The 26,379-nt window shown below is 44.8% G+C and overlaps 2 protein-coding genes across 3 annotated transcripts; one reads left to right on the forward strand and one right to left on the reverse strand.

Moving 5' to 3' along the window:
- Positions 1 to 1,128: 1,128 nt before the first annotated feature.
- Positions 1,129 to 24,635, forward strand: gatad2ab (GATA zinc finger domain containing 2Ab). 2 transcript variants are annotated; one of them, XM_060068137.1, is made up of 10 exons: positions 1,129 to 1,316; positions 11,734 to 12,051; positions 16,493 to 16,616; positions 17,225 to 17,356; positions 17,770 to 17,889; positions 18,037 to 18,237; positions 18,678 to 18,927; positions 19,486 to 19,973; positions 20,343 to 20,586; positions 21,677 to 24,635. In XM_060068137.1, exons 2-10 carry the CDS (start codon positions 11,747 to 11,749, stop codon positions 21,808 to 21,810), a joined length of 1,998 nt encoding a protein of 665 aa, XP_059924120.1. In that variant the 5' UTR covers positions 1,129 to 1,316; positions 11,734 to 11,746; the 3' UTR covers positions 21,811 to 24,635. The 2 variants fall into 2 exon arrangements, with proteins under 2 accessions (XP_059924120.1, XP_059924121.1); XM_060068138.1 differs by having other exon boundaries at positions 1,153 to 1,316; positions 17,228 to 17,356.
- A 180-nt stretch (positions 24,636 to 24,815) lies between these two features.
- On the reverse strand, positions 24,816 to 25,667 carry tssk6 (testis-specific serine kinase 6). The gene has a single exon (XM_060068139.1). It carries the CDS (start codon positions 25,660 to 25,662, stop codon positions 24,817 to 24,819), a length of 846 nt encoding a protein of 281 aa, XP_059924122.1. The 5' UTR covers positions 25,663 to 25,667; the 3' UTR covers position 24,816.
- Positions 25,668 to 26,379: the final 712 nt, after the last annotated feature.

Below are 26,379 nucleotides of genomic sequence, written 5' to 3' on the forward strand. Positions count from 1 at the left end.
GTGTGTGTATATATATGTATATGTGTGTGTGTATATATATACACACACACATATACATATATATACACACACGTGTGTGTGTATGCATATATGTATGCATATATGTATGTATATATATATATGTATATATATATATGTATATATATATGTATATATATATATATATATATATATATATATATATATATATATATATATATATATATATATATATATATATATATATATATATATATATATATATATATATATATATACACACACACACATGTGTATATATGTAGTTAGTTACTTGGTTTATTTTACAGTTTGTATAGACTTGACACAACTTTTATTGTAAAGTGAAGTTTTTTTAAGTAAATTGGATAAACGTTTATAAGTATAAACTCGGTGCTTGTTATGTACAGTTCTGTACAAACATATTTTAACCTTGTCTATAGGCCATATTCTATATAAAGCCTATCTTTTTATTGTTTTAAATATTTTTTCAATAAAAGTTTTTTGAAATGTTTTTCGGCTTACTACATTTTTTAGGAAAATCTTTCTTGGTTATCTTGTTCACGTTTTAACCATGTCGGATTGAGACAAATTCTAATTATATTATACATGGGTTAGCAGTTATTAGTAAATTTGTTATTCGAATATGCTCGATTGATATAACTAGATTTAGATGCAGCTCAGATTTATTTTATCTCGACTGCATTGCAGAATATTAACACTTGACATGCTATTTTAGCAGTTTATTATTGGTTTCTATATTTTGAAAGATAAAATATTGGGTTTACATTTTAAAAAGTTCCCTTGTAAGCTTCTCTTCAGGCATATGGGACATATTCCATATTTGGCTACTCTTATCCCAACAACAACAATCACCCAACTAAAGAATACCAGTTTGTGGTTGTGGGATGAATTACAGTTGAGCAGTTTTAAAAAAAAATAAACCAATGCTTTTAGTTCATTTTGGCCTTTTTGAATAGTCGTCCTTTCCGTGCATAGTTGTTTGGAATTGTGCAAATCATGCAACAAAGCAAGTTTTTAAGTTGAATACGGGGAAGCTCCAAGTTTCTATAGAACTTGAACGCATCGTTTACGTTCCCGAGCTTGGACGTCCGAAACTTCTCAGTTCCGATTTTCTTTGAACGCAGCATGACGCCGCATGTGAGTTAGTGGCTCATTATCTGGCAGTCGGAGTGGCAGCGGACACAAGAGAGGGGATCCCCGGGATTTTTTCATCGAATTACGGGTATTGATAGCTAAATTATAACCCAAACAACCGGAAAACTAGGGCCAACGCCGTCAACCCCCTCTAAAACCACGTAAGTAATCATACCCAATTAACATAAAAAATAATAGTTTGCCTAATTTAAATTCAATTAAGGCGAAGTTTTTTTTTCTTGTCGACGTTAGCTCGGTCAGCTAACATGAGATAGCTTAGCACCGCTGGTCCTTTTGCTAACCGCTAACGTTCAAGGTTTTGATTCGTGTTTCGCTCTATGTGCTCGTTTAACGCACACACAGTGTTTCACACGCACACACACACGCACGCGCGCGCACACACACGCCCATCGAGCACACAATGCACAGAACGAACCGTCTCAAAAGTCAAAAACCCAAGAATTGCGATCACGGTCACTTTTGTAACAATCCTAACGCGACTTGCCTCGTTAATAATCATCTTTATTATTTATAAATATATAAACTGAACGAAACGAGAGTATAACTTTTTTTTTTTTTGTTGGTGCACATTTAAGTTTGTTTTCGTGCGGTTGTGAGCGGCTGGCTAGCCGAGCAGCACCACAGCACCCAGGGAGTTAGCCTCCGCCGTACACAAGCTAACCTAGCCGCTAGCTCGTTAATACTACACTCCCCTGAATAGATCTCATTGTTATGCATCGCTATTGGGTCGTTTTTTAAAAAAAAAACAATAAAAAACATCCATATTTCTCAGTGATTTAAATGTCACCCAACACCATCACATTTGTATTGCAATGTGTGAGCAGGCTGCATTAATCGCCCCTTGGCTAGCGTTAAATAGCTTTTAGCTCTTAAGACTCGACATTTGGGGGGTTCGCTGAAAGCCAAGCATACGATCGCTTCCTTTTCATACAAGTAGGAAGGTGTGATTCAAGGGTCAATGTATATCGCCGTATTCCTAATGAGGTGGTAGTAGTATTTAGATCGAGTTTTTTGCTTTGCATGTGTAATGCAGATTATCATATTGTTCTAATGCCCTACACGGGCGAAGCTTTATTTGTCATAACTTTGTCAGTCTCCACCACGACAGCCTTTTATGGCGGTGTAACAGTTAACGTAATGGTGAATGTCGTCGCCCGCATCGGTGCGTATCGGTGACGGATGAACTGGCAACCGCCCAACCTTAGGCATCATCGCACTGAATGTCACCGAATGGTCAAATTATAAATGACATGAAGGTGGTGTTGGTTTTCATCGTTTATATGATGATGCACAAGTAACGTCCACGGAAAACTAGCCGGATCCACTTTTAGCGTCGTTTGTTTACTACTTCCTGGTCCATCCTCGTTCCTGTCTTTCGTTTATGTAAATTTTCTGTTTTTAAGGGAAAGTAATACTTGCGATTGCGCTGTAGATTTGGTTCGACTATTACTGGTTTCACTACTGCTTGTACTCCTTTTCCCTGGGCTATTTCTGCTCAATAGCAGTGATCTTCACAAAGGGATAGAAACCTTTGTTGTTCAATTCATTCTCACAATTTTTGAAGGGACACCTAAATTCGATATATTTTTGTTTTTCAATACTCGGGTTTTATGTTTGCAACGACTCCTTTGTCATTAACATTCCTTCCTCTGTCAGGCTAAAAGCTCTCAAGTTAGAGTACATTTAGGTACAGACATTGTTGTTGCTAATGCTGTGCCTCTTGCAGACAACCTGAAATGGCTTTTAGAGTGCAATTGATACAGGTTATATCATGTTTCAATGCTTACCTAGTTTTTAAGATAAGATGGTTATATCTGAAGATTAACCTGTCAATATTGTATTTACTCTCTCTGTCTCTATGGCGCCTGAAACTTAATGTTGTAGTTATGGGTTGGATTTGAGAGGTATGAAGAAAGGGTGCAATTTGAATTGGTCAATCATGTGCAGCTTTGTAGATGCCTGGTGGTCGTATGATCCGGTTCAACACAATAGATGTGCTTTTGAAGGATGAAAAGGATGGACATTTCTCAGCAGTAACTGTGGAAAACTTGCATTGATTTGGGTCAATTTTCTTCTTTTGGAAAAGGCTGAAATGGCAATATCTAGCACCGTACAATGTTGTGACAGCATCAGGCACGCATCGGCAAACACTCAACTCCTTCAGCCTGATGGCAGATCATAGCATTCAATGTCCCAAATGAGTCGTCCTAATCTACACAGACCCTCCCTTCCCCTTAATGTATGTAAACTTTTCTTGAACCTCAGACCATTGTCTGTTTCATTTACTAATGAGGACAATTCAAACTGTGAAGCCTGCATTACTGGTGCGGTTTTCAGGATGTAGATGGTACCGGTATTTGTCTTTCAATGTTTGTTAGGCTGCAATACATTTGCGTTTGCTGCATTGAGTTCCTAGAAGAATCCTTTAATATTTGACTGCCTCAACCATCGTCTGGTTTACCCTGTCGTAGGCTACTTCATTGGGACTCTTCTATGTGCTCCCAATTCAGTTGGAGCTGCAGCCCACTGTTTCGAATGCAAAACATCTATTTGCATTTTGTGTAGATTTTTTTTATTGATGGTCCTTATGAGAATGGAGTTGACCTTTTTTAAGAAGTGCCTTACTGCTAAGGTATAATCCGTTCACAATAATACCGTGTATCACACTGAATCATTTCTAACATGAGCTCCAACATTTATCTAAACAAACTTAAAAATGTGTGTCTTTAAAGGGCAACGCCGACTCTAATAGTATCGTGTCTATGTTTTTACCTTTCCAACCAAAGTAGTTGTTTTAGCAGTTACTCTCGTGGGCTGATTAATTGTAAGGCACAGAAGGGGGAAATGTGCTGACCAAGCAACTGCATGGCTGTGTGACTGGTTGTAATGAGTTTTTGACATCAATAGAAGTCTATAGACATCAAGATAAGCAATATATCTGCTGTACACGGCAGGAGTAAAACCTTGTTTTGGAAGTTTAATTGGGAATGCTGGTAATAATAAAATAAAATTACGCTGACCATGCCGTCCTCCTTAATCTATACATTGTATAGAAAGGCTAATAAGGTTTTGTTCTTCAAATGTAACCAAGTGGGCAATCAGTGTTGTATAGCTACATGGTACTTTGTAGAGTTGCTAACCTGGTTGCAGAGTACCGGTAGTTTGTTTTTGAACCATGTTACTGCTTGTCTGTGTTGAAAATAATCGTATGTATTGTAGTTTACATTATGTGTTTATTTCAGTTTGAGCTGGGATAATGTGATGTATTTGAACCGTTATCTAGCGGCTAGTCAAATCTAAATACTAATTACACTTTGTTGATTATTATATTTGAGAGGTAGCTGTTATTAAAGTTGGGTGCAATGTAACCCCACCCTCCATTTGTGTGTTAGCTGGCTTAGGCTGACATGGCAACTACTTGTGGCAAGCAGTAACAACTTTATCAGAACATCAAGGGATGTATCCAAGAGGGATTGCAATGGTTTCAGCTAGGGCTGTAGTCAACCAAATAAATTCTTGGTTGACTGAATTAAATGGCCAATCGATGGGTGACGGTCAATGAAAAAAGAAAATAGATAGATTTGCACGTTATCTCTAGATTAACTTAATCTGCAACAATGCACTACTCAACCATGTATCCTAACTTTTGTGCAAGTGCTGTTTTGCGGAAGTCATGGGTTTCAGAGCGACTGATGGTCGGACTCGCTTATGGCAGGGCTTTAATGTACAGCGGGTCACGCCAGACGAGCCACGGAGCGTCGCGTACTAGGCTTTGATTTGTCTTTAATATAATGGGTCCCAGTGGATGGTGAAGGGCGATGCGTGCTAAGGTGACAAGGCTGATACTTTCATACCTTAAGCCCATCGGGTGTTAAGCAAATGCTGTCACACCCAACAACTTATTTGAAATGCTGTAGAAGAGTGTATCTTCAGTAAGTAATAAGTCATCCTTTTGGGCGAGGTCAAAGTTATTTTTATTATAACGGAAACTACACAACTTTGAATTATAATTTTTTTGATATTCTAACAATACAGATTGCTCAAAAATAAAACTGTCTGCATATGTCTCTCCGATCCCAGAAATAAGGTATTAAGAAGCGTTTTTAACACCAATGATTGTCCAACCAATGAGAATTTGGTCAAACAAGTGCATATCGTGCATGTCGACCAACCGTCCAGAACTCGACAGCCCTAGTTTCAGCACATCTGTTTAACACATGCCCTTATGTATGCCTAGTGGTAATGCAAATTATTGGTTCTAGTTAAACCAGTGGGGTTCATCATGCCATGACCTTGTTAAAATTGCCGTGCCTAATCCATCTTGAACTTCATGAAAGTAAAACTCAAAGTATACTCGAGTATTCACATTGTGCTGTACCAAAGGTTTATATTGTACCGCAAGTGAATCCATACATAATGCGTGATCGTAATCATTATAGCAAAGCCCAAGCCGTGCCTCTGCAGAGCTCCCCAGATTATTCAGGCGTCTGAAGCCACTCCACAACGAGTACTTCTGCAGAACGGTTCTTTGTTGGCTGGTGTGTTACTGTGCTCCTTTGTGCCCTCCATTTCTCGCTCCTCACTGGTCATTTCCTGCTACCATACATTTCCAAGAATTGAAATCTGATATCAGCCTGCGTGTGTCGTCCTCGCCCACAAGTCGATGTGTGGTTCAGCGCTCAGACAACAATTTCTGTGATGCGTTTGGAAGCAGTGTGGCCCCAAATTAGCGATAATCCTGGTCCATTGTAGCCACAAATGTTTAACTTTCCTTTTTATTATGCCAAGTTAACATTCGTATTTAAGCCTATCAAATGGCTTGAAGTGAGATAAGAGATGAAGACTAGGGATCGCTTGCTTAACAGGACTACACCACATCTAGGACCTTTATAGCTGGCTATTGCATTTGATGCAAAGTAGTTTGGATAATCTCACGCTTATCCAGTTCACACATACATTCCAGCGTCTCCAGAATACTATTGTATGGTGATTGCACTCTGCAAGATATGCTATTGGTTTCACAAATTCATGGCTGTGCTGATGTATTATCTGCCTTGTCAAGGCGGCTGCTATAGAAGCAAAATTAAAACCCAGTCGTCTATTGGTAAGAGGACCTCTGGACACTAGTGTCAGGCAGGGAAATCTGTTGGCCTCCGATGCTTTAAAAAAAAAAAAAGAGTCTGTGCGTGTGTATGCATTCCAGTGTGTTCATGTGCACGAGGCACACTCACTTCCTGCGCATGTTGCTTTCACACTGACACCGTTCCACGCAGTCATCCAGGTCGTCTGGCAGAGTCAGGGTTAAAAGCTTCCATTTTGTTAGGTAACACCCTAATGGTCTGATCTGTCATTGGCGTTAAAATGGCAGGGGCTTAACCCTTGGCATTCAGGACACCACCAGTAGGGGCACACTCCCTTCGCCGGCCTAGACGACGGCAGTAGAACGCAAAAGCAAGTGGTGGGGGAGGAGGAGCGAGACGGAGAGAAAGAGGAAGGAACAGAATATTATGATGGCTAATGAGAAGGTAGGAGGAGTAGAGGGAAGGAGGAAAGGAGTCTAACGAAGAGAGGACAAGGAAGAGTGTTTTCCAGCCGGTACTGTGTAATGACCCCCACCCACCCCCTCCCCCCAGCCAACCATGGCATCTCAGCTGATTCCCCTCCCCCACCCGTGGTTTGGTAAACATGGATAATGATATTTAGTTCTCTTCCCTTTCCCTCAATGTATTGTAGCCCTGGATCCATATACTTTTGTGTCGCAGCATTTGAATTTGAATAAACACACAGGGAATTGACCCTTATTTCAAGGAAAGCATTATAACAAAACCTTTTTAATAATGACATGGCTTGATATTGAAGACATTTTTATTCTTGACGCTCACACCGTTTTTATTTTATTGGGCTATAATGTCTTGCTCTTTATTGGTCAGTGTAATTGTTGTTTCTTCGTCCGACAAGGCCAAAGGATGGTGTTGAAAAGCCAGAGTATGTTTTCAGATGGCTGTTAATGTGTTGGCTGGCTGAATCCAGTCCCAGTGGGGAGATCATTACAATGCAGCAGATGAGAGGCTAACACGCTATCTGAAGAGAGGAGGCATTGCCACTGATCCGCCCGTCACTACACCGAATACGATTTGAGTCAAATTCAGGTCGAGGGAATCCCGGCTGCTTTCAGGCAAGTCAATGTTGTCATACATGGGGGCCGCTTTCCATTTCAGTGAGTGGAAAGCAATGTTTTTATTTAAGCAGTGTAATTATGTGAACCTGTGCTGCCACAGAATACAAGTGTTTTGATTTGCAGGTTTTCTTTTAGGCTGTGTCAGGGCAGAAAGAAATGAGTCTGTTCTGAACGTGATCATAGAAATAGGACAGGGCCTTTTTCTAAAGGTACATTAGGAGTAGATTGTTGCACACATTTGACTAGACAAAGAATACTCTGTTCTTTTAGCGAACATGGTGTCTGCCCTCAGGCCTTAATACTCTAAAGGAATATAAGGAGGTTTTGTTTCCACATATTAGACTTTTGACGGAACAATCGCAGATCAGTAATGCCACCCTTCTGCTATTTTATCCGTGCCATATTAAAAGCTGTTTATGTAAAACTCGAGACCGATGTGCTCTGTGGCCGTTTCTCTTTAGTGCATACGGAGTGCAAGCCCTTGGACAACCAATGGACACTCTTTGTGACTGACCTATTGAGTTTTAAGTGTTCTTTGAAACATGTACTTCAACCGTTTCATCACTTCAGGGTTATCTGATTATCCCAGAAGTGTGGGCGCAATTGGTCCTAATGAATCCCGAAGCATGTGTCAAAGATGTTTCAGTTTCAGACTTGTCATGTTAATTTGTTTAATTCATTTTCTCCATGGCACTTTTTCTGTCAACCCGACACTTGTCAACTCCCCCGGCTCTTTGGGAAATGGAGCTGCCTTCTCACTAGGAATGCTTCTGCGTTGGACTGTGTAACCTAGCATGAATAAGGGAAGCACAACGTGACTGCTGCAAGGCTTATCCTAAAGAAGAGTTGAGTATCAAGGCTGTATGAGCAAGTTGTATCCTTTTGATGTAAACCAGTGTAACTCTTTCTTAATTCATCGTTCAAAGTAAGACCCATCTACAACAGCGTCTTGCAGCCTCCTCTACCAGCCCTGGCAATGCCCCTGGTGGAGCTGCTGTCTTGCCTGGCTAGACCTATTCTCATTAGGTCTTTCACAGGCTTGATGGACAGACCTGAAGTAGATTGCCACTTGCACTGATGGATTCAGGAACCGTTCTTGGTTGACTGACTGCCTGCCCATGTTGTGGGAGTTGTTCGTTATTGTCCGTCTGAAACACTTTGTCTTTCTTTGAAGCGTATTGCTTTTTTCATGGAATAAACCCCCCAGGACTGTCGTATGAGACTGGGCCACCTTTTCATATTTGAGCTGGGTCATTTCGGCTTGTCCTCTCTGTCTAACTTTTGTAACCAACATGAAAGGCTGTGTGCACAATATATTAAAGCTTAATTTATTTTCTCTTTCTTGTCTCATGATTCTATGTATATGTAATGGCAGCAAAAAGGACAAAATTAAGGTTTATTTTGTTGTTTTTGATTAAAAAAATTAAAAAGTAGGGTTCCATTATCAGATCTCTCTCATATAATGGTAAGCATGGTGGGTTGATGCTCATATCATTCATCACAGTACATGTCTTTGGTCATTTGTGCGAAGACCTTGCCGCTGATCACAAAATGAGCTCACAGTTGTGGTACTTCAGAGGGCTTTGGCTGAAGATGATGTAATGATTTAGGCCAGTCACAAGTCCCATTCATCCAGGAGCATATGCACAGGAGAAACACACATTCACGCACACACAGGCATTTTATTTGATGTCTTCCTTTCTGTTGCTTGGCAGTGGGGCATACACCAGTTTGCCATCCATCTCTTCTGGGATCACAACAGTATCTCGCCCAGGGACTGCAAAATACATGCTGGCAATGGCATACAGAGTGACGGCTACAATAAGCCAAGAGCCCATTAAGGAGACTATTATTGATGGCATCAACAGAGAATTAATGGTGAAAGCAGCACAAGTCAAGTGACATGAAGAGCAAGACTTCCCCGACACTTCACTTCACTGTCAGTCAATATGTTTCTCGGCGACTCCCCCACAGTCACACCCAGTAAACTAATTTCTAGGAGCGCTGTGGGTAGTTGACTGCAGCACCACTGTGGAAGCTGTCACCCCATGCAGATAGATGGCCTTTTGTGTCTGGGGATGGGACGACGAGGCACGTCTGTCCTTGTTGTGTACAGCGTCTGGCTGTCTCTGAGGCCCCACACTCACTCGGCGCTCCGGCGATCAGCAAGCTTGCATGGGTGCACGCCTGGGAAGATTATGGGTGTTTTTGCGCTGGCGGTTATGAATATATAGGGTTGTCAATATGTTGTGACTTTCATATTGAAAGGATGTTTCTTGTAATACATTTGATGTTTTGGCCTCTCTGTCTCCATCTCCATTCCCTCTGCCAATGTGTCTCTCCAGGGGTTAAACCAGCTCCATCCTTTTCTCCACCACAGACCAGTTTAAACCGGTTTCGGGGGAAGTGCTTTGTGTAGACCAATAAGACCATGGACTCTTTGGAATATCACTTGGAGCTGTGATGATGTCACTGCAGACCAAAAAGCTCTGGAGTCAGCACAGCTGTGGGCCTTTCAGCTATATAAGAAATATGCTTTTGCATGCACCCATTCCATAAGCAGGTTGTGTACATATAATGCAATACTTTTACTTCATATATTGTCTTATACCGTTTTTCAGGGAGTTTAGGTGGCCAAACTAGTCTATACATCCGTTTCTGAAAGTGGACTGCTGTTAATGTATGGTTGTGATATAGGGTTGTGTGATATGACGATTGTTACTATTTTATTTTTTGTCATTCTGACCCTGCTTAACGTTCACTACACGTGCGGGACAAATACAGAAACAACATGGAGGAGCAGAACCGGGGTCATTTTGGGGTAGGGGTCAGGGGGCAGGGGTTGATTTGATGATCGTCTTGAAGGGAGGTATGGGCTGCTCAGTGTGACGTTATGGCACATGTTGACGTGTGGGGCTCCGTATGATCAGCGGTTTATTCTGATCTCGTCCGAGTAAGGGTTAAATAATCCACAAATACGATGCTTTGATTTTTTTTTGTGGCGGTTGCAGGCCTGTAATAAGCCTCTTTGATTGGAAGGCCTATCGGTCTGTCTACTTGTCAACCTGCACGCACTTCATGCTTGTGGCTGGAGACTTGCTCATGGCTGGGAAGAACTATTGCTAAAGCAAGCGAGCTAGCTTTGTGTTTTCGGGGAGTATTTTTGGAGGGAGGGCCAGAAGGGTTTCTTTTTCAGTTGGATATATTCTAAATGTATTTTAGTCTGGCTGGTTTCTTCAAGTTGCCTTCTCAAGCTTTAATGTCAATACTGGGATTTAAGGCAGAATTTGGCAGTGACATTAATATTAAGATAATAATCATTGAGTGTTTGGAATAGTGAGTCACCTCCTTCAGACTGTTTGTATTTCTATGTATGTAGTCACACAATTCCCAGCAGTTGTTGGTCATATTTATTTAGAAGTTCAGACTTTCAAATGTTTTATTTTTCAATAATAAATCATATTGTTATCTGGATAACCTGCCGATGGCTCTGTGGTGGGGCTTTGCATGAATTCTCAAGTTGGCTGGAAAGTCAAATTTACAACATCCCTCTGCGGTAGCATGCTGACCGTGGAGCTGTAATATGGAGGTGACCTGAGCGTTGTTGCTGCGAGACATTCTAGCTTTGTTGTATATAGTACCTGACATTGCACTGCAAACTTGGCCTCTTGTTTTGACCACACAGCAAAAGTAGCGCGTTATTTTGGTCGATTCGTTTATAAGCAGCCCCATCACAGCAGTGAGACGCTAAAACGGACCACTAGATGGTAATCAACTTGAGGAGATCTAGCACCATAAAATGCACACGCATGATGCGCTATCTTGCATCTTGCCAAATCATTCAACCCCCCCCAAAAAATCAAAGTTAGGCAGTTTTAGGGTAGTACACAGAGCTTGTGTGTGTCGGTATCTAGTCCGGAGTCAGGGTTGTCGCCGCTGTCTCGGCGATACTGCATTTTAGGCAGTATCGGTGGAAAAATCCGATACTGGTAACAAGGCCTAAAAAATTTTTTTGTTTGGTTCCGGTTTCCGACCGACCCTGTCAATTTATGTGCGACCCAAATTATTTTGAGCTTTTTTTTTTTTTTTATGCAAACTATAATCACGTTTTGGTACAGCACCTCTTCATTCTGTACAAGGATGAGCGAATTTTCTCGTTTTTAAATGAAAACAACCTACCTATCATTCGCTGCCGCTGGAAAAAAATAAAATAAAAAAATAAAATAAATTCCCTACCTACCCATGACCTCAACTGACAACCAACAGGAACCAAACTTTTTTTTTTTTTAGGCCCAACTCTAATGGTTGGGGTACCCTGGACTACATTCAGTTAAACGTGGTTTTCTCAGCTCCCTAACCCTAAAACGTTGTCCTCGCAGGGAGGGAGCAGCCATGTCGGAGGAGGCCGCGCGTCTGACGCGTAGCCAGAAGCGGGCGCTGGAGCGTGACCCACCGGGCCCCGCCGGCTCCCCGGAGGACGGGGAGAGCAAGCGGCTGAAGCTGGAGACGGGGGACCCGGCCGCCGCCGTCGGCCTCTCGGACGTAGAGGACCCCGAGGAGGACGCTGCCTCGGAGGGGACGCCTGACCCCATCCCAGAGGTGCCCGCCAGCCTCCTGAAGACGGGGGAGGTGAAGGCCACCATCAAGGTGGAGGTCCAGACCGGAGACGAGCCGGTGGACATGAGCACGGCGAAAAGGTAAATCTGAGTTTGATGGCAGTGCAACGTTTGATTCATTTATGTTTTGTATGCTGTGAAGCTTTTGTTTTAAGGCTGGAAATGTTTCCTGCTTGTCTTTGGCACATTTACTCTGTTGTTTCATGAAAGCCATCCAACATGAGTAAAATTATGAGAAACTGAAAAACAAACGTCTGATTTACGTGGTACTTGAGGTCTGGTTGGTTTGTACTTTTGCTTTCTTTAGCAAGAAATTACTTCCTCAGAATGAATTAATTATCTCTGAATCAGTAGAACTGAACAAAGGAAGCCAATGTATTGCATTGTGATTGTTAACAATTTGGAGGGTAGCAGTCAAAAAGTTTTGATGTTAAATGTCCCGTTGAATTATGATCGCAAACAATGAAGGCTTTTTTGGAGTCCTGATTAATACAAATGTTGTTGCTTGTATCAGCCCGTGAACACTCTGTCTGGACCTAAACTATGGTTTGCGTTCTGGGTTGGTCAGAGTTTGGGATGGAGGTGAAGGCAGGAGGTTCTGGGTGCCAGGACTAGAAATGGACTGCTGAGCGGTTCTCTCCCAGTGCCGTGAGCATGGACGCAAATTAAGTAAAGGTGGTTTTCACCTCGTCACGCATATGAGTCACTCAAGAAGTCAACGTCTACTTCCTGGTGGACACCTCGTCGTGAAGAACTTTAAGGTTCCTCGGATCTGGTGTCCATTTTATCCCTAAGCACCACCTGAACTCTGCTCTTCACACAAAATGAAGGCTATGTGTCACAAACTGGTTCTAACCGGCTGTTGCTATGGTTTCCACATGGGAAGGAGCAGTTGGAGAAAGGAGGGGCCTGCATTGATGGTGGGTGTGCCACATGACCAGACAGAAATGCCTGATGTCATGTGATGTTTTAGTAGGGTGATTAATACACATGGAGGATTGCAGTAAAAGGCACCAAAGGAGGTGACTGAAATGAGTGTCAGTTGGTTTGATATTTGATTGATCACAAGTTCACCTAGTTTAATCCTCCGCATGCATTTTAAATATTTACCCAAAGTCTTTCATGAACCTTTTTAATGAAGCTGAAACTACCAGATTAGTTGGTCTTAAAGATGAAAGTGTATTTAAGAAAATATCTTGGATGTATTGCTTGTCTTCCAATGACCTGTGGTGATCTCAAACCACACTTGGGGAAAGAAAGGCATTTGGAAAATGTAGGCATTTGTACCTAAAAAAAAACAAAACAGGAGTCCATTTAGTATTGCTACAATTTGTAGTATGTGTTTCGTATCAAACGATGAACAAATTGAAGCTTATAGGACTGAAATGATGCAAGGATCATTTAATCAACAGTGTGCAGACGCCATGTGATAGCAATCAGACTAATGGTTATTGAGGTTCTTTTTAACTTTCTGAGGCAACTGTCTATTGGTCTGTCAAAGGTTATCGCAGAATCCTTGTTGTGTTTTGTTTTAAATGTTGCAAACCCGCCTTGGCGTTTTTTTGAAATATGTCTCGTAAGGTGAGGAGCGAAGTGTATGGAATGTATAAAGACTGAATGTCAAAGATGAAACGTGCATGAATAATTTGGTGCCTTGAGTGAACGAGGCGAGGTGGCGGTATAAAGTAATGAGTGAGGGTGTGCACAATAGGTTGGCTCCTAGCCATCCATACCCCTCCCCCACACTGTCGCGCGCTCCGGGATCTTCAGCGGACCTCGGCTCCGCTAAGCTCCCTGGCTGTGGTGTCGGCAGCCGGGGGAGAGGGGAGGAGCCGAGGCCCAGGATGAGGCTCTGACTAGGCCTCGCCTGAGAACAAGGGCAGGTCTGAGGCCCTGTCTGGATGGTGGTCTGACTCGGGCCTCCAGCCCGACCTGGAACCCTCTCACTCACAAAGACGTGGACAATCTCAGCAGAATCAACATAAATGATGCCGATAGCTGCAGTCCGTTTATTCCACTGGGGTTGGAAATTATATGAACGTAATGTGCTTCAAATTGCTACCACACCTTTCGCAGCCGTTACATTGACCACCAATGTCGGCCTGTTTTCTGGCCACAACCTCATCTTGTTCCAATGACCATTCATTTCTCCAATCCACCATCCTTATGCCTTTACAAGTACCCTGCTGGTTAAATTGGAAGAGCTATTCTTCGATCATGGTGCTGTCCGTGTGTGTTAACACTTGACGCAAATAACCCAAGTGAAATCTTCACACAGCAGTTGTGGGATCAACGCCCTAAAGCAATTTCAGCGATCACAACTGTGGAACCTGATCAACATTTCTTTGTTAGATATTTAATCGCGATGACGTCACTCTCAAAGACTCAAACTACCCCTCAAGGATATGTGGGACCGCATTCTTGGCATGAGTCGATGTGAAACATGTCGACCGGTTTAACTTCCATACAATTATTTTATATTTAGGATTTCACACTGTGTACGAACACAAAATGTCCTCTGAAGTCTGTTGGTAAAGTGAACGAGCCACTGTATTCTGTCATTACCACAGATGAATATATTCATCATATTGACTGACATTACCACAGAGGACAACAGGAGCTAATGGTGTTGCCCCACAGCTGTCTATAGCCTACCATAAAATGTATTTCATCACAATAACGTCCTATTAAGGAGTTTATGAAACCAAACAAGTCTACAGTCACTGCTGAGGCCGAGAGGACATGTCTGATAGCACACCGCAAGACGCATCAGCAAGATGGTAGATGTCAGTCTTTTAAATCGTCAACGTCCGATAACCATATCAACACATGATGTTGAATGATCGGACTGATGAACGGAACCCATGTGGGTGACTGATGCAGATCCGTGTATCAATAGAGGAAACTACGCTAGGTATCGGCCGAGAAAGCAAAAAGGTGTTTATAAGGTGGAGTGGAGAGTATTCAGTGCCATTTCAAATCATACAATACTGCTAATCCAGGATCCAAAATGCCTACATGGGCAACATGGAGACTTTCGTTTACCTTTGATTCTCAAGATTATTCCTCGCTCTCCATATTCCCTAGAAGGAAGGAGCCACTGTTCTTGGGCTGGCTGTACAGGATGTCTGTGATGAAGCATGATGTTGTGGAACAATGTCAGGAAATATGAGGACAGTGTGGCAGTGCACGTAATGGGCATTTCTAATTTTTATGTTATGTCCGCTCTGCTCATAACACCATCCCCATCCGGCGTTTGAGTAAACAGTTTGTAGATCCATAGGCGTCGGGTTCACTCTTCAAAGTCATGGCTGTGTGGATGGCACTAGTAAAGACGACCCTTCAAAGTTGTTGTTCATGTACCAGAAGGAGAACGTGAACTGAAGTACCTTGTCTTTGCCGTTGGGGTCTCTAGGGGGACGGGGAAGTTGTCTGGCAACCAGGGCTTGGGGCTTGTCACTTCGTTCCTCGTGATTTCCTGGTGAAAATGAAAGTGTTTGTCGTTGTATAGTAATATTATACTATCATAACTGCTCCTGACAAGCTTATGGTTGCCTTAAATAACTGATACTACCATATCTGTGTGCCAAGGTCAAGGTGAGGCAATGGCTGTGTACACACACTTGGGTTGCAGTGTGAAGACGCTAAATTAGACGACTAAACCCTTGGAACACCAAGATAGATGGGGAAAAGTTGTTTTTATTTTGAACCTGTCTCCCTGCACCGTCCGTTCAAAAGAGCGATGAGGAATAAGATATGGTCCGTGCTTTTGTGCATAGATTCAGGCGACACAATCCAATATACTTAACTGAATTGCCAATTTCTCATATTGCAATCCAATATACCCTGGGTAAAATGAGGCAGGAAAACATCTACTGATGGCCCGGATTGGTTGGAATCGTGCATCAACTTGATGACACCCCACTCATTGGATCGGCTATTTAGACCCTCCCTAAAGGAGTGCTGGAGTGCCTGCACATATAGTTTGACAGACTGTATAGAGCAAACTTTAACATTGATTGTAATTCAAATTCCTGTTATTTTTGTTTTGTAACATTGTGCCTCATGTTTCCTGTTGGGGGAAGGGAAGGAACATGTTTTCTTTGTTTCACAAATCGACAATTAAACAGATTAACGTGGCTGATGTTTGTACATGCAGTCAATCAGAGATGACCCATGTACTTTATGACTCAATGTCCGCTATCTTGTGTCAAAAGGAGGGAGTGGCACGTATTTTTTCCGTGCTAATCGATATAGATAAGGGGGTACAGCCAGCTTGTCCCTTTGCTCCCTCCCCCTTCCGCCATTACAGGGCTATTGATTTCTCGGATCTAACCTCCTTGTGTTCCTGGTTAGCATTGCCCTACTGCAGCGCAGCTGAAACCATAACCCTTTAATGCCCTCTACTGGCATTAGTTCCAAACTGCGTTCCAAACTGCGCCGATTCCAAGTTCACCCCAGAATGCAGGGCTGTGTTTTCGAAGTGGCCATCTGCTCACCTTTCCTTCGCTCTTCCCCGTAGTGAGGTCAAGAAGGAGAGGCAGCCCCCGTCCCCGGACGACGTCATCGTGCTGTCGGACAACGAGCCGGCCAGCCCCGTGATGAACGGCCACTGCTTCACCAAGACGGACACGGATAAACTCATGGTAACTCTTCAGTCTTTTAGGATGTCAATTGACAACCCCTAACCCCAAACAGTTATTAGGGATTTAACGACGGATCTGCCACTGAGCCGTTTTCAGCCAATATATAGGCCCTAAACACGGGATCGGAAATCGATTGTGCACAAGACGAGCCATCATTAGGTTTCAGTCACCGACACGGTTCTGTTATCCAGCCTGACTCTCACAGGGCGTTATTCCCCCAGTGATTATCGTTTTGATAATGTATGTTTGCACTAAATGTGGTAAACCTAGACTTGTCATTTTTCCCACATCCCTATTTTAGTTTAAACTACTGAAGTATCTCTAACCTGATATGGATCGTGGCTCGCAGTTAATTCCCTCTGCTTTATGTGAAACCAATTTATAGCAAAGGCTTTCCTTTTTATATATTATATATTAGTATATATTATATATTATCTATATATGTTTAGATTAAAACGCTGTAATTTAAAAGGTTTCCATAACCATGCTTGAATCTGTCGCAGAGATTTGTTAGGATTTGAGTGTGTTGAGCAGCAGCGATGGAGGCCTACCCAGTCCAACAGCATCGGGTCGGCCTCTGAAGTGTGTTTTGTCCTCTTCGTGTCCAGAAGAGCAGCCCCGAGGAGAGGGAGCGCATCATCAAGCAGCTCAAGGAAGAGCTGCGACTCCAGGAGGCCAAGCTGGTCCTGCTGAAGAAGCTGCGACAGAGCCAGATCCAGAAGGAGAGCACCGTACAGAAGGTACACACGCACGCACACGCACGACCAGAGGCTGAGCCACGGAGACGACATCATGCATAGACAAAGATGCCTGATGATCGTTGGTTAAACTGATCGACCTGATGCGATTCAAATGTATAAATCTTCAAATCAAAACAGCAACTGTGTCCTATGTGTACCATCCCAGTCAGCGCCGTGATTGTTTTAGCATTTGCGGGCAAATAACGGCAGGGAACAATTTGGTCAGTGTAAAGGGATCTTTTTATGTGATCGGACATGCATGTTAACACAACGGCAATGTCATGGTAGGCTACGGAAGTCGTGTGCATATATCCTACGTTAGGTTGATAACGTCATTATCGTGAGCGGCCAATCTCAGAACAACACCGCTGAGCTGGTCCCACGCCACACGGTCACGGCCTGTGTGCTTACAGGTGACGGGCCGTAGCTCAGGTACCGTGATCCCTCCTCCACTGGTGCGGGGCGGGACGCAGCACGTCCCCTCCAAACCCAACTCCCAGATCGTCATGCCACCGCTGCTGAGAGGAGCACAGGTAGGCGTCCGGACCTCGGTAATCATCCACAAACCAAACACCAAACCGTAATCCACTTGAAGCATCTTGAGCAGATGATTGATTCTGTTGTTCAGCCGTTGTTCAACCGTTCCTCCACTGACGTTCTCCCCCCCCCCCCCCCCTCAGCCCATCGCCGTGACCCCGCAGCAGATCGCCAGCCTCCGGCAGCAGCAGCAGCAGCACAGCGGCTCGGGGCCCCCGCCCCTGCTCCTGGCGCCCCGGGCGTCGGTGCCCAACGTGCAGGTGCAGGGCCAGAGGATCATCCAGCAGGGGCTCCTCCGGGTGGCCAGCGTGGCCAACAACAACGTCATGGTCAACATTCCCCAGGTAGGACGGCCTCCGTGAGCCGCCGTAGCGCCGCTCGTACCGTAGCTGGGCAATGAAGTCATGTTTACGCTGATATCGGTGAGGGATGTTTCGGAGAGACGAGCCGCTTAGCTCTGCTGACTTGTACCTAATGTTCATTTTGTGTATGCCTGCTTACATTGCATCTCCTAAATTGTATTATATAGTCACTTACTTTCTCATATTTACTGCTGCTGCTTTTTTTTTATGCAAGCTCTGTTGTAACGCCCTCACTTTTTTTTAGTGTTTTATTTATTGAACCGCTAAAAAATACTACAAACAAAATGAAGAGCAATAAAATGCAAGGAATAAAATAACAGAAAAATGGGATCCTCAGGACACTAAGCAACAAATACGTGACTAAAATAATCCATAACTCCCCTCGGTGATGAATGAAGAGCCTGTCCGCCTCTTGTCCCCAGGCCTCTCCAACCCATATGAAGGGCTCCAACGTCAACTCCAACTCCAACCCCAGCGAGTCTCCAGCCGCCCGGCAGGCCGCTGCCAAACTGGCGCTGCGCAAACAGCTGGAGAAGACCCTGCTGGAGATCCCTCCGCCCAAACCACCAGCCCCCGAGTTCAACTTCCTACCGTCGGCCGCCAACAACGAGTTCATCTACCTGTTGGGTCTGGAAGAGGTGGTGCAGAAACTGCTAGAGATGCACGGCAGGGGTAAGCTGCTCCACTTTGTAAAGTATTAGTTTCTTTATTTGTAGAGTTTTTCCGAAAAAAACTATAAAAGTATCTCCGATACTGCCTAAAAGGTAGTATCGGGTATCATCTCCGACCTAAATGCGTTCGAGCTACCAAGTCAGAAAAATATGGACGCTTGAACACAAGAATACAAATGTATTATAATCATAGATTATAAATAAATAAATGTAAATTATCTCGTTCTGAAAATAGTTCTGTAAATTATCTAGTTCCTCTCCCGTCAACAAACAATTTTTTGTCGACAAACTAGTTTTTGTCGACAGTAAGTGAACTGACGCATTGCTGTTATCGTAAGAGAAGCCTTCAATAAGAAAAGTGCTATCAGTACTTACAATGCTAAATGCTCGGTACCGGCCGATACTCAAGTTCAGGAATGTGTATCGTATCGGGAAGGAAGTAATGTTATCGGAACACCTCTATTTATGTGGGTGCTCAGAGTTATCAGCGTTCCGTCCCTGATAGAATGTGAAACCCCTCGTCTGACCTCTCTCTCCTCCTGACCCTGACCCATAACAGGTAGCTTAGGCCCGGCCGCGGCGATGGCCAACTCTCTCCCCAAGGAGCCGCACACCTGTCTCCAGTGCAAGACGGACTTCACCTCCCGCTGGCGCCAGGAGAAGGCCGGCACCGTCCTCTGCGACCAGTGCATGTCGTCCAATCAGAAGAAGGCCCTGAAGGCGGAGCACACCAACCGGCTGAAGGCGGCCTTCGTCAAGGCCCTCCAGCAGGAGCAGGAGATAGAGCAGCGCATCCTGCAGCAGGCCGCCTCCTCCGCCGCCTCCTCCTCGTCCTCCTCGGTCTCCAAGACCACCTCTCCGTCGCTGTCCAAGAGCGAGCAGCAGATCCTGGTGTCCCAGCAGTTCAAGCAGGTCAGGGCTGCCATGCAGCAGCAGCACCAGCAGCACCAGCAGCATCAACAGCATCAACATCAGCAGCAGCATCATCAGCAGCAGCAGCAGCAGCACAGGGGGCAGTCCATGGCTCGCCACCACTCCGCCATCAAGGTAAGCCCGAGTCTAGCGACAACCCTACAAGGTTTAAGGGGAACCTGTTCTAGTTGCCCTTTGTAAATGAATGAAAACCCATTGCAACAATGTTTTTGTGTTTGTGTGTGCGCGTGTGTGTGTGTGTGTGTCGTGAAAGAAATTGGGTCAGTTGATTATCTGTAGTGTGTGTGTGATATCCGTCCCTAAAGTTTCCCTGTAGTTACGTGTTAACTTACAAACCTGTTATTCATGGTGATAAAACGACCAACTGCCTTTAAGTGCAAACAGTCGTCGTTGGTACAACTCCGACTGTTTTACAATGCGTAGGCCTTTGCATACTGATGCTGTAAGACTTTATTGGACCTTGTGTTTGTGCCGCCCTCCCAGACGGTCGGTCAGATGTCCCGTAGCATCCAGTCTCCAGTGAGCTCGCGGGGCGTGGCCCACTCCTACTCCTCCGCCCAGCTGCAGAACGCGGCGGCGGCGGCGGCGGCCGCCATGGGCAACCGGCCGGTCAAGCATCCCGCGGCGAGGCCGCTGCAGCAGGGGCCAAAGGGTGGGGCCACCGGCAGCGGGGGCAGCAACCAGGTCCACATGGCCGCCTGGAGGAAGCAGAGCGGCGGCAACACAGGTAGACGCCCGTCCCCGTCCTCAGTCTCATATACATTACGTTTACCTTCAGGGCATTTGGAAGATTTTGATCCAAAGCGTCTTAACATCAAGTACATTTAGTAGAAGAAAGAGAAACGACAATATATGGCTGTCGGTACAGTCGGGATGTTCATAGCAAGCACTAATAATTGTTGGGTTAACCCATTCCCCGTATACAGCAAAGATAGCTGGGATAAGATGCTACACAATTATAAGTACTGTCTTTAAGTGCCAGGACGTACAACATACAATGAATGCTCTCTCCATTTAGATACACCTCTGTGCTTTTGACAACTCCTTCACCGTTGTCTTAGCTCTTCAGTATCGCCGTCTTTATCATTGGATGATTTGGCGAGCGGAACACAATGATGCACGTTTGTCGGGACTCTTATGCCGCTTTTCCACTGCATGGTACCAGCTCGACTCGACTCGACTCAGCTCGCATTTTTTGCGTTTCCACCGCGAAAACATGGTATCTGGTACCTGAAGTGGCTGCTTTTTCTAGTACCGCCTTGCTCTAGGTTCCAAGCGAGCTGAGCCGATGCTAAAAGGTGACGTCGGCAGACGGCCGGCCACTGATTGGCCAGAGAGTGTGACGAAGTCACGAGAGCGACATGGCAACCATGCTGGTAACAGCCATAGCAGCGCCGCAGCCAACATATTCCACTTCTTCAACTTCTTCAACATGCCAGTTAATACTACGAACACGAATACCATCGCATCGATGTCCTCCATTGTTGTTATGTGGGTTCTGTCCATGCGTCGGTTGCGTAGGTGTTGTTTGCGTCGAGTACAAAAATACGTCACGGCCCTTTCGCGCAGCTGACCGCGCCCACGTCCAGGAGGTACTATTTGCGGTGGAAAAGGACCCGTGCTGCTACCGTGTCGTGTCGAGTCGTGTCGAGCTACATGTGCGGTGGAAAAGCGGCATTAGAGGACAGATGTTTATTGTGCCACATCTCAAAATGTTGCTGTTCTGGCATGGTATAACTGGGGAGTAAATGTGTGTCCTGGAGAATGGAACAACGGGTGTTTGCGACGGGTTCACTGATGCACCCTGTCCCCGACAGGTGTCCCCATGACGTACGTGAACCCCAGCCTCGCCGCCCACAAGACCAGCTCCGCCGTGGAGCGCCAACGGGAGTATCTGCTGGACATGATCCCATCACGCCCCATCTCCCAGACAGCCAACACATGGAAATAATGCTGCACCATGAACCTCTGCAATAACTATGACCCCATTGAAATAATTTCACCCTCCTAATTATCAACATAACTACGGACCATGCCGGGGGGAGGACCTACGTTTTGACCCATATTTAGGAAGTACAGAAAAAAAAAAAGTGAATAGAAAAAAATATATATTTCCCTCGCTCTTTCTGCTGCCGTCTGTCTGTCTCTACGTCCTATGGATTGTGAATATTCAGGAGTGCCGGGGACGGGACGTGTACGACCTCAGATGTGTCTGTCGTCTCTCCCTCTGTCGTCGGTTGAACCTCAAGTTTGCAACGAGAGGGAGCCGTCGCATCCTCGCTGACCTCCATTCTAGCTGGGAGATGGCCGCCATCTTGCACCGTCAAAGATTAGCCTTAGCTCTGACCCCATTCCTCTCCAGGTGAAGTAGGACACTAGGAGCCTGCGGTTGCTGGACTCGCCTCTGAAGTTCCATCTTGTTGGGATTTTTACCCATCTCCATTATTTGGACGGTTCCCAGGTGTTTCTGAAATCCTTTTTTTTTTTAATAGCTATATGGGCTGAGTTAAGTAGCTGTCCACCGACCTCGCAAAACATTATTCACTGCCACTCGTGGTTGAAAAAAAGCCCATAATCAATACTTTTATTCCAACATGTCTGGCAGGGAACAAAGCTTCTGGAGTAAGATGGCTGCTCTTAAATCCATTCTGACTACATAGTTGTGGAAATAAAACCTTGTGTAATACCGGGGGAATCAGGAGTAATGGCCAGAAGTGAGCATTACTCGGCTATGGTCCATTAACTGTGGTTCTATGGTGGGGAGGGTAGCTTGTGGACCATCCAGGAAATAATAACTGCTTTAGCTTTGCAAAAACGAATACTAAAGACTTAAAAAAAGAAAAGACAAAACAAAAAAAATAACGTTTATCTCCACACAGATTGCCTCTCCACTTTGTGTGCGTGTGTATAGCAGAGCGTTTGGGCAGTGTGTCGGGATAATTTTGTATGGCTGAATATGAAACGTGTCCTGTAAGTCCTATACTGTGTTTGAGATGTCGTGCTCCCTGACGCGTGGAACTGGCCTCTTCGAGGGCTCCTGGTTAAGGTTACTGTTGAGGTGGTTTTACATCTGCTGGGTTCTGTGTTTTAGCCGACTTTTAATGACTTGTTTCTAAGATGAAGACCATTAAAACAGATAAATGTCTCGCTGTCTAATATTTAAACAAAATCAAAATGCAGACTGAAAGTTTCGGGGACTTCTTGGATATTGTAGAAAGGAAATAAGAGAAGAAAAAAAACGTCCAAAGAACTACTGGAGTCCAAATGGAGAATCTTCTCCCAGGGGGTTGGGTGTTCCTGAACCCTCTTTGGATGTAAAAATATACGTTCCTGCTAAGCCATGGGGCTGTGAACGATGTCATGGTTCATGACGTGGTTTTGCTTTTAGTTGTAGTTTGTGGCGGATTCTTTTTCCTCTTTAGACAACTTTTCCCGGTTTATTTATAGGGTCCCGTTAGCAGAGGTTTGCGTTTAGGCATCGGTTCGAATGGGTCTCCCATTTTAAAACATGCGCATCTTCTGTCCTGCACACCCTGTCATTGGTTTAGAAGAAGCTGGTCCCATTTCAGAATGTAACCATTTAAAAACAAAACGCACCATGGATATGTTTTCTTTTTTTGTCTGCTTTGAGGTGTCGTCCATGATTTGTCTGATATAATTGGTTCTTTACAATTGTGATGTGCGATGCAATGTGTTTTCTAAGGATTCAGTGGCTCAGGATAAGCTAGTGTGGGGGGGGGGGGGGGGGGGGGAATCCAATATGCCCATAACAAAAAGCGGCGATGCGCTCAGCCTCCGGACAGTCTACGAGGCTATAACCTTTTCATTTTGCGATGGCTGCCTTTGTAAGGTACATACGATTGGACGATTACAAAATGGCTATGTTTGGGGTCTCGGGTTGTAATGGATACTTAAATTATTAGTTTTAAATTGTTTGTTTTCTCTGTCTCTTTTTTTTTGCGGGCGGTGTGCACAATGGTCGAGAAATTAAAGCAGCCGTCACATGAGGTCCGCCCCGATCGGTGCATTCTTGTAAAGACTGCTGACGCGCGAGTTAGGCAACCTTCTTTCACAGGTTTAATTTATAGGTAAACCTTGTATACCCTTAACCAATGTGTTCATCCCTTTTTACACACATGCAGTGTTTTTGTTAAGTATAACCCCAATCTTTAGAGATGTTTTTTTGTTTCTTTGTGTATAGACCCATGTATCGGTCTCGATTCTTTTGTAAGGATTGAACAATGCCATCATTGAGGATTTACGACTTTGTTAATTCATAGGTTTTCTGTTTTTCTTTTCAAGGCCATCGCTCACCAAGAAGCCCTGTGTTGAAAGCTAAGGTCTCAGTGTTTAGTAGACGACATTGTCATTTGTTCATCGGTAGAACCCCAAACAGGTGTTTAGGAACATCTGGGACGTTTGGGACTCCTCATTTCCACAGTTGGATTGATTTAAATCGGCCGGGGATATTTCAAACTGTCTGTGTATGGCAGACAAGGGCCGGATGTAGCAAAAGGATTCGAACTGTTGAATGTAACGCGAACGACTGGAGAGTTGGCGTTAAATGTGTGGACCGGCTGCAGGCCCTCCGTGCACCGCTGGGTGTCGCTGCTGAGGCCGGTTACGTCATCATTCCGTCTCCTCCAGGGATCCCCGCTCCAAGGCGCTTCTTCGGGGAAATGAGGTGTACATGAAAAATATACGTTTGGATTCTTTTTTTTTTTTTTCTCTCACCGCTCTATCAAGTAATAATAAAAACTAATTTTAACCCCTCTATCAAGTTTGATTTGTAGTGTTATTGTTCATTTTTTGCACAAGTATTTCACGGCCGGTACATATATGGTGGCCTTGATCTGAACTGTTAAAAGACTTTCCATGTGCTGGCCGCATTGCTCGTTAAAGAGAACGGGCACATGTTGAACACTTCAAACACACACTAACAGTCAATAAGCAGAGTTTATTGTGGGACCGCCGCCGCAGCATCGCTGTCCTCCACTGCCGGCTGCAGCCAGGTGGACTCGGCCACCTGTTGGATGTCCGGCCGGGCAGAGGCGTGGTACTGAAGGATGAGCAGGATGAAGGACTTGCACGAGTCCGCCAATGCCGCGTTCTCGGGATACGCCATCGGCGCCCGTTGAGCCCGGACGAGTCTGATCGCGTTCGAGTCGTCGTAGGGCATGCACGCCGTGAGCATGACGTAAAGAATGACCCCGATGCTCCAGATGTCCGACTTCTTCGGGTCGTAGTGATTCCCGAGGAGAACTTCTGGTGGCGCGTACAACGGGGTACCGCAGAATGTGCTGCTCAGGTCAGAGGGGCCTTCTAAAAACCTCCCAAATCCAAAGTCTGTGATCTTCACCTCGTTGCCAACTGTGAGCAGTATGTTCTCACACTTCAGATCCCGGTGGACGATGTTGTTTTGGTGAAGGTAGCAGACGGCGCTAACAATCTGGGTGAAGTACGTCCTGGCCAGTTCCTCCGGGAACCTGCCAACCTGTTGGATTCTCTCCAGGAGGTCAGTGGCAGCCAACTCCATCACGATGTACAGCCTCCCGCTAGTGCTGTCGATCAGCTCATGGAGACGAACGATGTGGTCGTGACTGACCGTCCTCAGGATAGTCAGTTCCCGCGATAAAAACTTGACGGTAAAGTCTTGCGGTGCCGATCTTCGATCCACGATTTTGATGGCGACGTTATGGCCGTGTTTGGTGGAGCTGGCGATTTTTACTTTGGAATAAGTTCCTTCGCCGATGGTTTTCCCGAGTCTGTAGCCCCTTCTCCCCAGAACAACCCTGCTGAACATGTTCACAGTGTCAGTGTGTGTACCTGCTATTGGTTAATTCAGCGAGCGCTCGGCAAATTCTGTCATCTGTGCATCCGAGTTGATGGATTGAGATAAAGTTGGGCCCGGTCAATGGTGTCTTTTTGTGGTCAATTCGAGGAGCTGATGTTTGGGGTACTGGGAAGCCGTTGCTGTGGAGCGGTCAAACTCTCTCCGTTCCACTTAACATTATGACATAGGCCCAAGGGTCAACGTTCTGCAGTCAGAAGAGGCCTCAATAAGAGACCGAATACTACAATGGGCTGTAGACGGATAAAAAGTCATGCGTTCATGCGATAAATTAAAAGTGTATATTGAATTGTTCCGTTTTATTTTGGGGCAAAGGGTCTACATATGTGTTCTTGTATTTAATGTAATTACTACTTCATGAGTTCAGCGCTGCAGCTCTATTTTAACACCACCAGGGGGCAGAGTATCAACAGTCCCGTGCCAGTCTTCACTCATCCATCCCGTGTTGTGTGTGCATGCGTGTATCTAGATCTAGAGCCTGCGTTCCCAGTAGCCGCCCACTCAAATCAAAGCGTTACTTTGAAGTTGGCATGGAGTGCTGCCTGTGCAGCAGCATTTACATTTCTCGGTTCACCGTGAGTGATATCATCACCGCCTTGAACGCGTCGAATCCAATCTTAAATCTTATCCGTTGTTTATTCTCCGATAAAGACACGGCAGTAGCCTACG

Source organism: Gadus macrocephalus, chromosome 12, assembly GCF_031168955.1.
Source record: "Gadus macrocephalus chromosome 12, ASM3116895v1".
Classification (NCBI taxonomy): Eukaryota; Metazoa; Chordata; class Actinopteri; order Gadiformes; family Gadidae; genus Gadus; species Gadus macrocephalus.

Excerpts from the sequence above, each read along its gene's own strand:
- gatad2ab (XM_060068137.1), top strand. The coding sequence starts at position 11,747 with ATGTCGGAGGAGGCCGCGCGTCTGACGCGTAGCCAGAAGCGGGCGCTG. Across the intron at positions 19,974-20,342 it reads GCCACCACTCCGCCATCAAG|ACGGTCGGTCAGATGTCCCG; the intron begins GTAAGCCCGAGT and ends CCGCCCTCCCAG. Across the intron at positions 20,587-21,676 it reads GCAGAGCGGCGGCAACACAG|GTGTCCCCATGACGTACGTG; the intron begins GTAGACGCCCGT and ends TGTCCCCGACAG.
- tssk6 (XM_060068139.1), bottom strand. The coding sequence starts at position 25,662 with ATGTTCAGCAGGGTTGTTCTGGGGAGAAGGGGCTACAGACTCGGGAAA.